The sequence below is a fragment of the Convolutriloba macropyga genome, chromosome 4 (assembly GCF_964194025.1).
Source record: "Convolutriloba macropyga chromosome 4, txConMacr16.3, whole genome shotgun sequence".
NCBI classification, from domain to species: domain Eukaryota; kingdom Metazoa; phylum Xenacoelomorpha; order Acoela; family Convolutidae; genus Convolutriloba; species Convolutriloba macropyga.
In genome coordinates, this window is record NC_134471.1 from 38332540 (window position 1) to 38347203 (window position 14664).

At 35.7% G+C, this 14664-nt stretch overlaps 1 protein-coding gene across 4 annotated transcripts in view; it reads right to left on the reverse strand.

Annotated features, from left to right (window-relative positions):
* Positions 1 to 911: 911 nt before the first annotated feature.
* The window catches only part of LOC142337655 (zinc transporter ZIP4-like), a 77518-nt gene continuing 63765 nt past the window's right edge, over positions 912 to 14664 (reverse strand). The window contains exons 9-12 of one of the 4 annotated variants that reach the window (XM_075387053.1): positions 14536 to 14591; positions 14401 to 14461; positions 4859 to 5019; positions 912 to 1274 (exon numbers count right to left, since the gene is read on the reverse strand). In XM_075387053.1, the coding sequence (XP_075243168.1) occupies positions 1146 to 1274; positions 4859 to 5019; positions 14401 to 14461; positions 14536 to 14591 (407 nt within the window). In that variant the 3' untranslated portion in view covers positions 912 to 1145. Of the gene's footprint in view, positions 1275 to 4858; positions 5020 to 14400; positions 14467 to 14535; positions 14592 to 14664 lie in introns of those variants that run through there. The other 3 variants (XM_075387054.1, XM_075387056.1, XM_075387055.1) reach the window with 3 other exon arrangements.

Genomic DNA, 14664 nt, shown 5'->3' on the forward strand with positions numbered 1-14664 from the left:
CATGGACGATCCACCTCCTCAACATAGATGAGCCACGTTCTGCCACATACACGCGTCACGTTCTACTATACAGGCGAACACAAAGCCTTATTAGGCGAGCTGAAGTCTGCACCATCACTTTTTCTGGAAAAAACTTACAAAATGTCTCCTAGAATTAAAAAACAACTAGTGCTAAGTAAACCTTTTTTTCCTACTTGTAAAACTGATTACCATAAACGATTGATATAAAAACATACTATGCAAATTGAAGGGATAGCTTGATTGATTGAATAGTATGCTTTTATATCAATCGTGTTTGGTTATCACAGTTTTACAATTTTGAAATATTCAAAATGTATACTTAGCACTACTTGTTTTTTTTAATTCTAAGAGGCATTTTGTTATTTTTTTGAAAAAGTCATGGTGCAGTCTTTAGCTTGCCTATGATAAGATTTTGTGGAATCTGTGGAGTAGAACGTGGCTCGTGTTTGTCGCAGAACGTGGCTTATCTATGTTGCGGAGGTGGATGGTCTATTGGACAGACTTTGGCTCCGAATACTAGTGCGTTTGCGTTGCTCGTTAAGAAATTCCTCAATTATGTATTTTTACGCACCATAGCCCTCGTGTGCGTTCAAAAATGGCATGCTTCAAACAGTATCCTCGACCTAGGTGCGCACGGAGTCTAGCGAGGTCTCTTGTTCAATATCTTTAACCAATGTTAGCTTTTTATCGGCAATTGACAGTGACTGAGGAATTGGTGACAAAAATTTCAGTGCTCTTTCCATTATATGAATTATTACCATTCTCTGGTATTTGGTAAATTTTATCAAAAGTGAAATAAGTCGAGACATGACAAAATGGTGGGATATATCTTCCCTTCGCCTTTTATTTTTTGGCTTTGAAGGTTTTTTGCAGCTACGTTTTCTGCAAAATTAATCGTTTCAAAGTGAATTTGCGTCTTTATGTACTGTTCAAAGTTTATACCTGTCTATTCATATTTACAAGCATAGTTCAAAAGGTAAAGCGAATCTGATTCAGTTCAGTGGGTTAAAATGGCATATGCGCTAAAATGTTGTGTAAATTTGGTGGGTAGATGTGTTTATGTTGCTGAATTATAGTTTTTTAGTGTCATTTTCTGGGTCATTAGCTACAATTCTCCATTCAGATTAGACATTAATGTCCTCTTCGTAGAGTGCAATTAGAAGCATGATCACGAAGCCGATAATGAGTCCCAAGTTTTGGACCAGGTACATCACCCACGGGTGATCTGTTTTCACATTCGTCATCTGAGGAAACTAAAACAACACTTCAATTTAGAATTAATTGTGAGACAAGTAAGTATTATGAGTTGCACACACACACACACACACTTCATTTCCTATCTTTTCAACTTGCGATTTGAATAACTCGAGCGGTAAGGCTCCTGAGTCGCATGCTCCAGTGGCCGCTGTTTCGAAGTCAGCAACAAAAGAATTGTGAGAACGAAAAATTGCAGAGAAGAGGAAAAATTTACATAAAAGGAGATGCCAACTATTGAGGATGAGTTGTATGTTACTTCGGACGACTATGGCGCTGAACCTAAGAAGCATTTGGATGCGAAAAGGAAAAGAAAATAGTCAAAGAGGAGCCGAAAGTAGAGAAAGACAAAAATGAACTGGTGAGGGCAAAATAATTGATGGGTTGTGAGATCCTTTGCTGTGCTTGTCATGTTTGTTTTTGCTTGGCTGATTTTTGTCCGAAATTACGCTAAATGAATTGTCCTTATTTATTAGAGCCATTTAAATTATTTCTGTTGCTTTTATCTTACTGATTCTCGAGTTCACCTGGTGAATTTAAATTTAACTTAGGGATAAAATTCAAAAAACTAAACTCAATTTTATATGCTGAAGTCATATTCAAGTTTGTCTTAGCGAGAAGTCCAAGGCAGCTGCTTCAAAGTAACAAAATTATTTCAATTTACCAATAATTGGATGAAATTGCTCAACACTGATTATTTTTTATACAGTTAGATTATCTGCGAAATCCTCCTCGCATGCAATGAGATTTCGTATGGTTGACAAAAATCCAATTCTGTATAGTCACATACCTTACATCACTTTGTAGCTGATTAGACTATTTTTTTCTGTCACTTATCTTGCCCCTGTTGCTATACGAGTAGCAAACAGAGTGTGGTGAAAAATTAGAATAATCATCATCTACACTGATTAATTGCTCTCAAACGAAGTTTGTAGCAGTTATATTATTCCTGTCGGTCTTTTTTTTATGCGATTTTCCGCTTGACCGATTTTTCGTCAGACGATTTTGACTTTTCGTCCCCAAAAACGGGATAAACAGGTGGCGCCCAGCGGGCACCTCTTAGAGCCTTTCAGCTCTGTTTCAGCTCAAACTGTTTGGGAGACTTATACTTACTTATGGTGTGAAGGGCGGTTCTTAGAGGTCGAAGACACCCCAACTGTTGACCCACCCCACTTGCGCCTACCCCCCCAACTGTGATGTTGCCCCCACTCCTTTTGCCCCCCTCCTCATCAGTCCCCGGTGCACCACCCCCCCCCCCCCCCCCCCCCCTCCGCCCGTGGCTACGCTCGAACAACCGATCGCTAAAAACACGCAATTTTATACTAATTTTCACAATTTTTTTCAAGCTTTTTAAAATTTTTTGTCATTTTTTTTAATTTTTATCAGTCCTAGGTGTCAAGGAACCTCCTCTAGGGTTTTATTTTGGGCTACTGCATAGTTTCTAGTGGATGTGGAATGGTTTCAGCATTTTTACATCGCGAAATTTAGCTTTTTTTTTTTTACAAATTTTGCTTTTCTTTTAATTTTGGCATTTATTGTCATTATTAGGGTTTTTCAGCCTAACATAAAATCTACGTTAGCTTTTGATAATAAGTTACTGAAAAATATTTCATGGCCATGGATAAGTTTTCAACTTTTGTTGTCACCAATTTTAGTTGTTTTTTTTTAAATTTTTTTTCATTTTAGCAATATTATAAAGTTTTTATTTTTTAATTTTTTTTAGGTTTATCCAGCCTCAAGAGCGATTAAACCTCCTCTAGGGTTTGATTATAGGTTACTGCATAGCTTCTAGATGTAATGGAATGTTCTCAAGATTTTATATCAGCAATTTTAAAAATATTTGCACTTTTTTCAAGTTTTTTGAACCTTTTTGAAATTTTTAATCATTTTTTTCCAGCACCAGGGTCCTAGAGACCTCCTCCAATAGTTGATAATAAACTGTAGCATATTTTCTGGAGTTAATGGAATGGTTAACATTATTTGAATTTCAGCTTCAGCAATTTTTTGATAAATTTTGATTTTTTTTCTTCAAATTTTCGGAAAATTATTATCTTGTTCCAAGTTTAAGGATCTTTATGAGCCAGTGATTCTATTTAAACGTTGCAATGAGGATACTGGATAGTCTCTTGAGACGATGAAATGGTTGTGGAGGTTTTAATATTTTGAATTTCTGCAAGATTTTGTTGAAATTTGCTATTGTTTTTAAAATTTTTGAATTTTTTTTGTCCTTTTCTGAGTTTAACGATCATTACTGGCCAACGAAGTTTTTCATTCGTGCAGATGGGTTACTTGACTTAAATCCTGAGACAAAAATTAGTTTTGAAGATTTTCACTGTGAAATCCGGAAGCTTTTTTAAATTTGGCAATATTTTGCAAATTTTTAAAATACCCATTTTTTATTGACTTATTTACTAACAAGGCTAGAAAACTAAAGTTTGCAGAGTCGAATCAAGCTAAAGCTACCCTCACTATACCGTGGCTTGCTACTGACGAAGTCTACCGCTCCTCAGTCGTTTGAGAGCAATTCGCCCGATGTTAGTCGGTTATGCTTAAGTATGTAATTGTCGTTTAAAAGAAAATTGATTAAATCTATTAAGAGCAGCCGAATTCGCTGTTAGGCGAATTCGCTCTAAAAACTGCCAAAATTTACAAAGTTGCACCAAATATAATTGCCTAATAAGAGAAGCCTAAGATAAGACAGACGAGAACAAACAAAAAAATGTGGGGGCAGACTAACTATAGTGTAATCCCTAAATTTAGTATTCGCTTTTGATAAAAGTGTCTTAGTCATATCTGCCGCCTGTTTACGAAACCAACAGAGCATGGAAGAGCATGTTGTAAAGTGTGGAAGTGTGGAAAATTCCTCCCCTATTGTTATGGAGATGGACTAACATTTTGCGAAATGCTCTTGCGGCCAAACGTTAATTTTTAATCCTATTTGATCCTATTTATTCGATCCTGTTTATTTGATCCTATTTAATTGCTTTGCGGTAGCCACTTTCACAAAACTGAACCTAATTTGGCAGCGGAAAGCGCCAGCCTTGTTTCTTTCTAATTAGTTTTTTTTTCGTACCGGTAGACGCTCGTTGCACACTTTTACATCCAAATTAAAGGAATTGCAAAGATGCGGCCCTGGCATCATATAGCCCGTTATTGTTTATGAATTAGCAGGAGGCTGTCGGTAGCAAATGTTATATATATTCAACCTTGTCAACTATTGACAAACATTTCAAGATGTCAGTCGCGAGTATCTGAAGAATTTTCCAACAATCACCTTGCGTTCGGTAGCTAGTAGAGAATCGCCCCCTTCTCGACTTAAGTTAATGTAGATCATAAAACACCCAAGATGCGCACCTAAGATTACCATTCAGATAAGCCAATATCACTCTTAACACGATTGCGGATCGTCGTAAATCGCTGCTATGCAAAAACTTTCTCTCCGATTGGTCAATTAACCATTTAACGATTTAACTAACCGCAATTAACCCTTCAATCTATTCATTAATTAATTGCCTCCTCTTTGCAATAGATTACGTAATTGTTGAAAATATGTGGAGCTAAATAAGAGCATAATTCTGTTTACCATATCGATCAAAGCGATGTAGAGAAATGCCCCAGCAGCGAAGGCAGTCATCCATTGTGCAAAGTTCTCGTACTCGGACAGTCCAGCTCCCATGAACAGTCCAGCAATTGCGCCAAATGCAGAGAACAAGTTGAGCAGCACGATGGGAACCACATCCAAACCTGCAAAAACAGATTTTTACAATCGTACATCTAATTTCCTAAATATAATTTGTCAACGCAAAATACTGATTATTTTAATGAATGAATTGAATTTCTCCCATTCAAATCATAAAACGATACGGATTAATCATAATCATTGAACATGGATTAACAGGAGTGGACGCTCGGCGATACTCTCGTATCTCTGTGGAACGCCCCGAAAAAGGAAACATGTTACTTGAACACAAGCTCTTTGATTTCACTGTTCTGACCTTATTTTGTCAAGACCTTATTTTGCAACAGAAAGTTCAATAAAACTCGACCCCTATGTTCAAGTTTAGTCTTGGCTGATTTTGGAATAACAAGCTGTGCTGTTTTGGAACGTTTCCTGTAGCTATGGTTACAATCAAATTTTAACATCTCATTCATTTCTACAATTTCTTGAACTTTGTGGTAACACTTCAAGCTAAACTTGAGTAAATATTTCAAGTATAACTCAGTAACAGTTAAAAACGTGAATTTGAAAAAAATGCTGAAGATTGAGTCATGAGGTTTTTTGAAAATTATTCAAAGAATTTTCTTTTGGAATTTCTCAATTCTTTGTAGACGACCTAGCGTGGTACATCCATATATCAAAATTCCATACTCAAAGACTGGGACAACATTACTCCTATAAAACAAAATGAGGGTTTTACGGTTGCATGGAATTCTTGATCGAGCCAAAATAGAAACGAATTTTTGAAGTTTTCTGCAATAAATTCTATGTGCTCTTCGAAAGTTAAGTGAGAATCAATAATTATCCCTAAGTATTTGAAATGATGACAGAAATCTAAAAGGCAGTCTCCATGATGTCGCGTGCTATTTTTCTGCTCACAAAAATTAAGAACAAAACTTTTCGAGTGATTGAATGGTTATATGCCATTTTTTGCTGACTAATTGCATCGATTTTGCCTGCATCTGGGCAAAACAGATCTGCATATAGCATACCCACAAAAAACAACCCGAAACATATAATCTCTAACTTAAGCTAACGGAATTCAATTTCTCAGATTAATATCAGGAAACGAAAAACTGATATGCTTTTTAATAGTTTACCAGTGTAAATAGTATTTCAACATGTATTTCGTCATTATATCGATACATTTAATTGGAACTTCAAACGAATTAGGATTGAGTGTTTCTGATGCTTGTGGCGCTAATAGGCAACACCAATGAACATCTTAATAGCACGACTCATAAAACAAAAATGAGGCAACTCTAAGAACAAATAGAATTTTACAACTCATTGCTACAAACCAGATCAAACAAATAGAATTTTACAACTCATTGCTACAAACCAGATCAAACAGGTAATATGAAAACAAGTAATCTGATCCACATTGGAGGACGAAAGCAATAACAGACGCAATAAGACAACAGAAACTGCTGCTTAAATTTTTTGAAAAAACATCCAAATCATGTAAGCAGGATTAAGGACACGATAGTGCAACAACCCCACGAGTAGTGCTGGCTGCAGTTGTCGAAAAAAAACTTGTTTGTTGTTTTCTGAGTTTATAAACAAGTTCAGTTTCTGAACTCTAGGAAATTCTCATTCATTCTGCTTTCCGATGTGACAACGATTTTGTGAGAAATTCTACTGCCATTTTATCTGTTGGTGTGTAGATCATTTTGATTGAGTTGGCATAATTCGTTCTTTGATGAGAAGATAATTCTTGTCAATGTACTTGTTTGTGAAGCATCGGGTTAATTGCAAGCTTTATACAACTCTGGTTGTTCACTCCTATGGTTGCAGACTCACGCTGTTCGTACCCCAGTTCTCTTCGAAGATCACGCACGAAGATAATTTCTTGAACTGCGGAAGCTATTCCCTTGTATTCACAAGATCAGAGTGACACTGTTGGTTGCTCCTTGACCTGCGACCTGAGAGAAACCCCAAGGTATCCCAGCTTGAATTGAGATACTTTCGTCAATAGTCTATCTTAAACGTCTCCACTACAGTCTGTATCTGTTTTGTCAAGAATAGTGCTCTTGCTGGTTGACGAGAAAAAGAGTAACAGATTTGGTTTATTGTAGATTTTCCAGCACACTTTTATCAGCATTGCAATGTTAAACAAATGAGTAATACATGGAGCGTGAAAAGATATTTGTGATAAGTGTAATATCTCGTCTCGTGTGCTAAGATAGGTAATATAATGAACTTAGACTTCCAAGCTCACGTGAATTTAATCTAACTATCATCTAGAGCTACTTCATATATTATATTGTTTTTTTCTGGTGTTTTGTTGCTGTCTTTCAATTTGAACTGTTACCAAACATTTTTTGAGTACTGATTCTATCTAAAGTTACTTTTTTCTTTTAGATTTCGGATTCCAAGAAACGATTCACGATATCATCTGTCATTCTTTTTAAATTTTTATTCTAGAAAACTTTCCAACTGGTTGATCTGTGACTTGATATTTTAGTAATAGCGGAGAAAAGCCAGTCATCGAACCACTTTAAAACACGCAATTTTTTATACTTGAGTTTCAGCAAAAGACAATAATCGTGTTTATTTCTCCAAACACTTGCTGATTTAAAAAACCTCCTGATAACAATTTTCTGTTGCTTTCCATAGTTTTTTTCAGCTTACAAACTAACTTATTGCCATTTTCGTCCAAGTTTTCACAATCTATCGGTTGATCTAGATACTTTTTTTAGGAGGCAGATAAGCGTCTTCTACGTCCCTTTGCTTTAAAAATAATGAACTTTCAAGGCTTTAAAGCGAAGTTTGCTTGTGGGCTCGAAGTCGTCTTAATATAATCCCTAAATTTATTTAAAATCGTTTACTACAACCTGCTTTAAACCAATCGATGTTTCAGTTTGAGAAATGCTTATTTTGTACACCCACCTTGCAATGATGATGTTTCCGTTTTATTGGATATTAACTCTGTCTTATTTGAACTTTATCTCCCTTCTCATTGCCTGAAGCCAAGTGGCAAATTCAGCTTTTGAGAAAGTTTCAGATTCGATGACCTTTTTTGTTTACTTTTTCCTTGTACATCATGCGGGTAGCTTTCGCCAAATCGTTTCGGAAGTCACTTTGCTCAAGTTCTTTATCTTGTGCTCCTTTCTCTGTAAGTTTTGTTTCTTCGTACAATGACCAACGTTGTATGGCCCTAGGTCACCTGAGAAAAATGCTGTTTGACCTAGTTTACCAATCATTTGCATTTTCGAGGGTGGCTTGACTTTTTTATGTAAATTGTTGACAACTACTGGAATTTTTGAGGTCCATCGTTTTATATTCTTCACTGCGACTTTAGATTGAACTGTACAAACAATTTAGATTTTGGTTTGACGATTGGTCTTGGCTTTGCTGAATTTTTTGTTCTATTTCAGTTTCCGCATCGTTTTCTTTTCCTGAAGAATTTGTTCCAGTTGTTTTAAACTCGACGCTCCTAACGTTACTCACTTGAGATGCTTGTATGTTGAAGCTCTTCTTATTCTTTGTCCAGGTTTAGGTATAGAAAGCTGCCCTCCCTATCTTCGCTTTCATCTGGAATATCTGGTGGCTGTTTTCATTGAATCTAAAGTTTCCAGAAATAAAAATTTTTATTTTTCATGTTTTGCAGCAAATAAGCTGTTATGTTTTGTAGCAAATAATCTCTTGTTTGATCACAGTATCCATTGGACAGACGCTTTGTAGTTTTCGCATCAGTTTTTCACTGGCATTGCATTTTTTTGAATATGCCACAACCAAAAATTTGTAGAGGCTTCTCGTTTTTCTGCCGATGATTTGTTTTGTCGATTCTGTTGCTTTTTTATTTTCACAACTAAAAATCCAACATAATATGCTGTATCTACAGCTCGATTCTTAAAGTTTTGGCAATTTTGAATCTATGAAAAAGCGTTTTGCAGCCTCTACTACTGTTCTATTAAAATTTTTTGCAATACCATTTTTTGGTGTTTCAAGAACTGTGACCTGGCGAATTTCTTATTTGCGAATGCAAATTTTTTAAAGGCATTTTTTTGTATTCTGTCCCATTCTCAGTTAGCAATTTTCTTTCGGCCATATTGTGCAACATACTCCTTGAAAGCTTGCAATGTGTAAATTGTGTTTCATAGTTTTTGCTACCGAATTCATCTGTGGAACGGATTGCATATCTGTTGCCGCTTATGCTTGATGCAATCACTGGTCAATAACCTCAGAGTAAACTCTATTTTTCCTTTGTTATCGTTTACTTTGGAACAAGTCTGTTTCACAAAGCAAAAATTTCACAAAAAAGCGTTAGATCTGTTGTTTTTATTACATCTTCTAAGTTCTAGTATCCAAATTTTTGAGCCGAAATTTTGCTTGACATTAGCCGCCATTTAAATTTGGAACGCGGCACTTGCTTTGTTTTTGGCATGATAGCACCACTTTTTTATTCTTATCAATCTGAAGCCTTCTTTGCTTCTTAGTTTTATCCCTGAATTAGCTCTTATCTATCCATCATGTTGCATTTGGAAATACACTCGAGATTGAAGTATTTTTTTTTCACACTGGTACAAGCAGAACTTCTTCAAAAGTCAATTTATGTAACATCAGCATCTACATCTCATATTTCTTCAATTTTCGTTTTCTCTCCATCTTTAACTGTGGTTTCCAGTCTTTGCTAAATTTTAAACCACGTTTCATTATATCATTACTTGATCAGCACTGTCTCAATCTGATACAGTCAGTTTCTGAGACTTTCAGCGCTTGAACTAGATACTCAGCCTATATAAGGACTTTCTTAATGACGTTAACATTCAATTGCTACCTGGCTTTTATCCCTGCGTATACAGCGTTGTCTTTTTGCAACTAGCTGCTAAATGTCCAGGTTTCTTACATACAACACAATCTAGTGCTTTGAGAAACACTTGGCTTAGAAAAAGTCTTCCTAGGATGTTGAATTTGTGTACCATTTTGCTGAGAAGCGTTCTTTGCTGATATGGCCGCAGGCTGGCCCTTTTCTGCATCATCTCTCTCTGCCTGCGGCTGTCCTCGAAGTTGATGGTGCAGGTAAGATACAAAATGCTCGTATCGTCATTGAATACCCTTGCAATAATCGTAACGGAAAATTCTTCACCAGCATGATACAATGGTGACTGGACTTTACGCTCTGATGAGGTCCTAGTGGATTGGTTTAACCTCTCGTATTTGTAATTTGGTCAACTGCCTTTGACTTTGACTGTGGTGGTCTCATTTCTTGAATTGTTGCTGGAGAAGTTGCCAGGCTTTCGGTCCACCACCGAACTCCTAGCTATTTGTACTGTTATGCCGAAATGACATGAGGAGGCTGGCGTTTAGTGAAAATGCCAGGTAGCATTGAATTTCGATTTTTCTGCTCTCACTCTCCTCTATAGCTGTAGCTCCAGCTTGAGACCGTGCCTTCTATTCTCGTATAGGCGCATCATTAGCATTTTCCGAGTGGTGATGGACCATCAGGTTGTTCAAATCTGTCTGTGAAGTTTTCGAGGAGGCCACTGCTTTGAGCAAAGGCGGAAAAATGAGTAATCTACGTTGGGTACCCCTCTGTTAGCAAACAGTGTCATCCAATTCAAACGTTTATTGGGTGGCTCCATTTTGAAATTTGATTTTCAAATAATAAATCACAATATCTGATGTACCTTTCATATCTTGAGAACGAGAGTGTTCTCATTTTTTAGATATTAAAACAATCGTCAATCGAGACGAGCAAAAACTGCCAATACTGACAATACAAACTCAGCCAAAAACCTATTGGCGTATCAACGGCTTGATGGCTGCGCTCACAACCGGTTGGCAGGATTAACGACACGATAGCATAAAAACCTCTTTGAGCCGCTCGAGGTTTGGCATGTTTGAAGCTGTTTAAGCTCAAATGAATAGAGAGAATGAGATGAAATAAAAATTGAGGGAGTTTCAAAAAAGAGAAGAGAAAAAATATTACAAAAATGGTTGTATCTGTAGTTGAAAAATAAACATTCAAAAGCAATATATATTGGTTGAGGTGAACATACCAAAAACATAGAAAACTGCACTTGACTTGAGATCGGTCACAATGTTCCGTCTACCATTCAATATTAGTCGAATAATGTCTGTATTTGACAAACATACAGCTCAGAACTGATTCACATTCATTTTTTTAAGGGTTAGCTGCAGTTATTATAAATCTGCTAAGTTTGTTTTCTTTCCGAGTTTAATAACATAACTTAGATTGCTAAGTTCGTCTTTTAAACTTCCTAACATGTTTTCGGCATCTGCAGCAACTTAAGTCGCCACCAAATTAGAATGTTCAGTTCCTTAGGAACCTCTTCCTGGAACTGAAAAATTTGTTAGTTTTTTCCACTTTTATTGAATTGAGTGGAATCATGCGCAGTGAAGTGAAGAGGTTTCGGACAGTAATATTATCTTTGAGTAGAGAGCGTATCGGATCTTTGATAAGCAGCTTTATCGCCGATCACCGATCTCGAAACTGCTTTGAAAAACTACCGTTTACCTGTGCAGTGGAGGTTGTTCATATTTATATTTTGTTGAGGACAATTTTTTGGCAATGTTGGTCCTTATAGAAGATAGAACAAGTTGTAGCTGAACATTCATACAGCTGCAAACAAAAAGAATGTTTCCTCACAAACCCATTGAGGTTGCAAATGGCGTCCGTAGAAGCTTCATTTATTAAAGGGCTTCCATTCATAAACAGATAAATCGACTTTTGCTCGCTGCTGACATAGTTGGTATAAAATAAAAAATTAGAAAAGGTAGTATGGCACTGGCAACCTCTAAATATAGAAGTGTGATTTTGAGATAAAAATCATTTTGCGATATTCGTTTTGAAATTCAAGACAGTTTTTTATGAATTTTTTTTGAATTCATTAGCGAAATAAATGAACCTGATTTCTTGGACTATTCTGTCAACATTCTCTTTCATTTTAATTGATTGTTTTTTGGGTTTTGGGACTGTCTTGACTGACACGGTGTTAGTGAACGTTTTTTCCTGATTTTGCAACGCTAGTTCACTGATTTTGCAACGCTGAGTTCTAAAAGCTATGAAATCGAAAAAGATGCATCATGCCAAGTGGTTTTATGTAATTTGAGTGAAGCTATGGAAACAAATAATATAGTCTGATTTCTGAACCTTGATAAAATGTTCCTTTATTGTTTAATTGCGCTCGCTCTGTTGCCTTAGTATTTTTGGTTGAAAGAATATCAATTAAGCGGCCAGCTCAATAGTTTCCCTCTAATTGTCCGGTTAGTTTATTTTCTAATTTATGACCTCACTGGAACAAAAATTTTTACCGTAACTTGACCGTAGCATAACTAACTCTTGGCTGTTCAGGTATCGGAGTGTATTTTGAAGCTCATCAAAATGAAACTTGGAATTTAGTTTTTACAGAAAATTTGGCAAATTTAAATTTTATCAAAATTTCGTGGTTTTTTACCTTTAAATCGTTTTTTACCTTTAGCATTTACTTTTAGCAACTGTGCAGTAACTTATTAGCAAAGGAGGAGGTTCCTGGGCCCCTGCTACGAGAAAATCTTGAATTTGTAAGTTCATAAAAACTGCTTGAAATTGAAAAAACTGCTTGAAAAAACTGCTTGCAAGTTTTTTGCCACTAGAAGCTATGCAGTAACATACTAGCAAACTCTATGAGATAACCATTTAATAATAATTCATAATAAACTCTAGAAAAACAATACTATGAAGTGACCTTTTGTCAAACTCTCGAGGAGGTTCGTTTGCCCTTAAGCCTAGAGTAACAAAAGAGAATTTTTCAAAAAACTTGAAAGGTGCAAGCTTTAAATAAACATTGCTTGAATTTTAAAACCATTCCATTGACCCAACCAGCTAGGAAATAACATACTGTATTACTCTAGAGAGTTTATTTTCCCGCTGAGGAAAGAAAAATTGATAAAAAGGAAATAAAAATTTGCAAAGGGAGAAAAAATAAGTTTAATCAAGAACTTGCAAAAATTTTGCATATTAAGATGTTGACAATCATTCCATGGCCAAAAAAGAGTTTTGCAACGTTGAAATTTAAAATCTATGAAATCGAAAAAGATGCATCTTATCAAGTGGTTATCTGCAATTTGAGTGAAGATATGAAAACAAATAAAATAGTCTGATTTCTGAACCTTGATAAAATGTTCCCTTTTTTTAATTGCGCTCGTTTTGTTGCCTTAGTATTTTTGGTTGAAAGAATATCAATTAAGCGGCCATCTCAATAGTTTCCCTCTAATTGTACGGTTTGTTTATTTTATTTTATAATTTATGGCCTCACTGCAAATTTTTTTCTTCCGTAATTTGACCGTAGCATAACCAACTCTTGATTGTTCAGGTTTCGGACGGGATTTTGAAGTTCACCAAATTGAAACTTCGTGTATAGTTTTTATAGAAAATTTAGCAAACTTAAATTTTATCAAAATTTTCTACACGCCATGTTTTACTTTAGCATTAATTTACTTTTAGCAACTGTGCAGTACCTTATTAGCAAAGCCTGGAAGAGCTTCCTGGGGCCCTCTGGAGTAATGCAGTATGTACTCTGGAGTAATGCAGTATGTTATTGCATAGTTGGTAGGGTCAACAGAATGGTCTTCAAAATTCAGCAATCGTTATTTAATGCCTGCACCTTTCAAGTTTTTTGAAAAATTGTCTTTTGTTACTCTAGGCATAAGGGCAAACGAACATCCCCAAGAGTTTGACAAAAGGTCACTTCATAGTATTGTTTTTCTAGAGTTTATCATGAATTATTATTAAATGGTTATCTCATAGAGTTTGCTAGTATTTTACTGCATAGCTTCTAGTGGCAAAAAAGTTGCAAGCAGTTTTTTCAAGAATTTCAAGCAGTTTTCATGAACTTACAAATTCAAGATTTTCTCCTAGCAGGGGCCCAGGAACCTCCTCCAGGCTTTGCTAATAAGTTACTGCACAGTTGCTAAAAGTAAATGCTAAAGGTAAAACACGACTTCAAAATTTTGATAAAATTTAAATTTGCCAAATTTTCTGTAAAAACTAAATTCCAAGTTTCATTTTGATGAGTTGCAAAATACACTCCGATACCTGAACAGCCAAGAGTTAGTTATGCTACGGTCAAGTTACGGTATAAAAAATTCTTTTCCCAGTGAGGCCATAAATTAGAAAATAGACTAAACGAACCAGTTTTGGGACTGTCTTGACTGACACGGTGTTAATGAACGTTTTTTTTTGATTTTGCAACGCTAGTTCGCTGATTTTGCAACGCTGAGTTTTAAAAGCTATGAAATCCAAAAGATGCATCATGTCAAGTGGTGTTATGTAATTTGCGTGAAGCTATGGAAACAAATATAGTCTGATTTAGCTGCCAGCTCAATAGTTTCGCTGTTTGTCCGGTTTCTTTAATCTGTTTTCTAATTTACGGCCTCACTACAAAAAAAGTTTTCTTTACCGTAATTTGACTGTAGCATAACTAACTCTTGACCGTTCAGGTATCGGAGTAGATTTTGAAGCTCACCTAAATGAATAAACATAAAAATCCTTAAATAATATCCAAAGAATTGAATGAGATAAAGAGAAAATGTACCTCACCAGCAAATCCATTGAAAACTTCTAGCCAAAAAGACGAAGTTTTCAGTTGAACTAAAAATTCAAACAAACTAAATCAAAAACAATCATCGCTAATTATTCAATATACTGATTACCTCATGCGCAA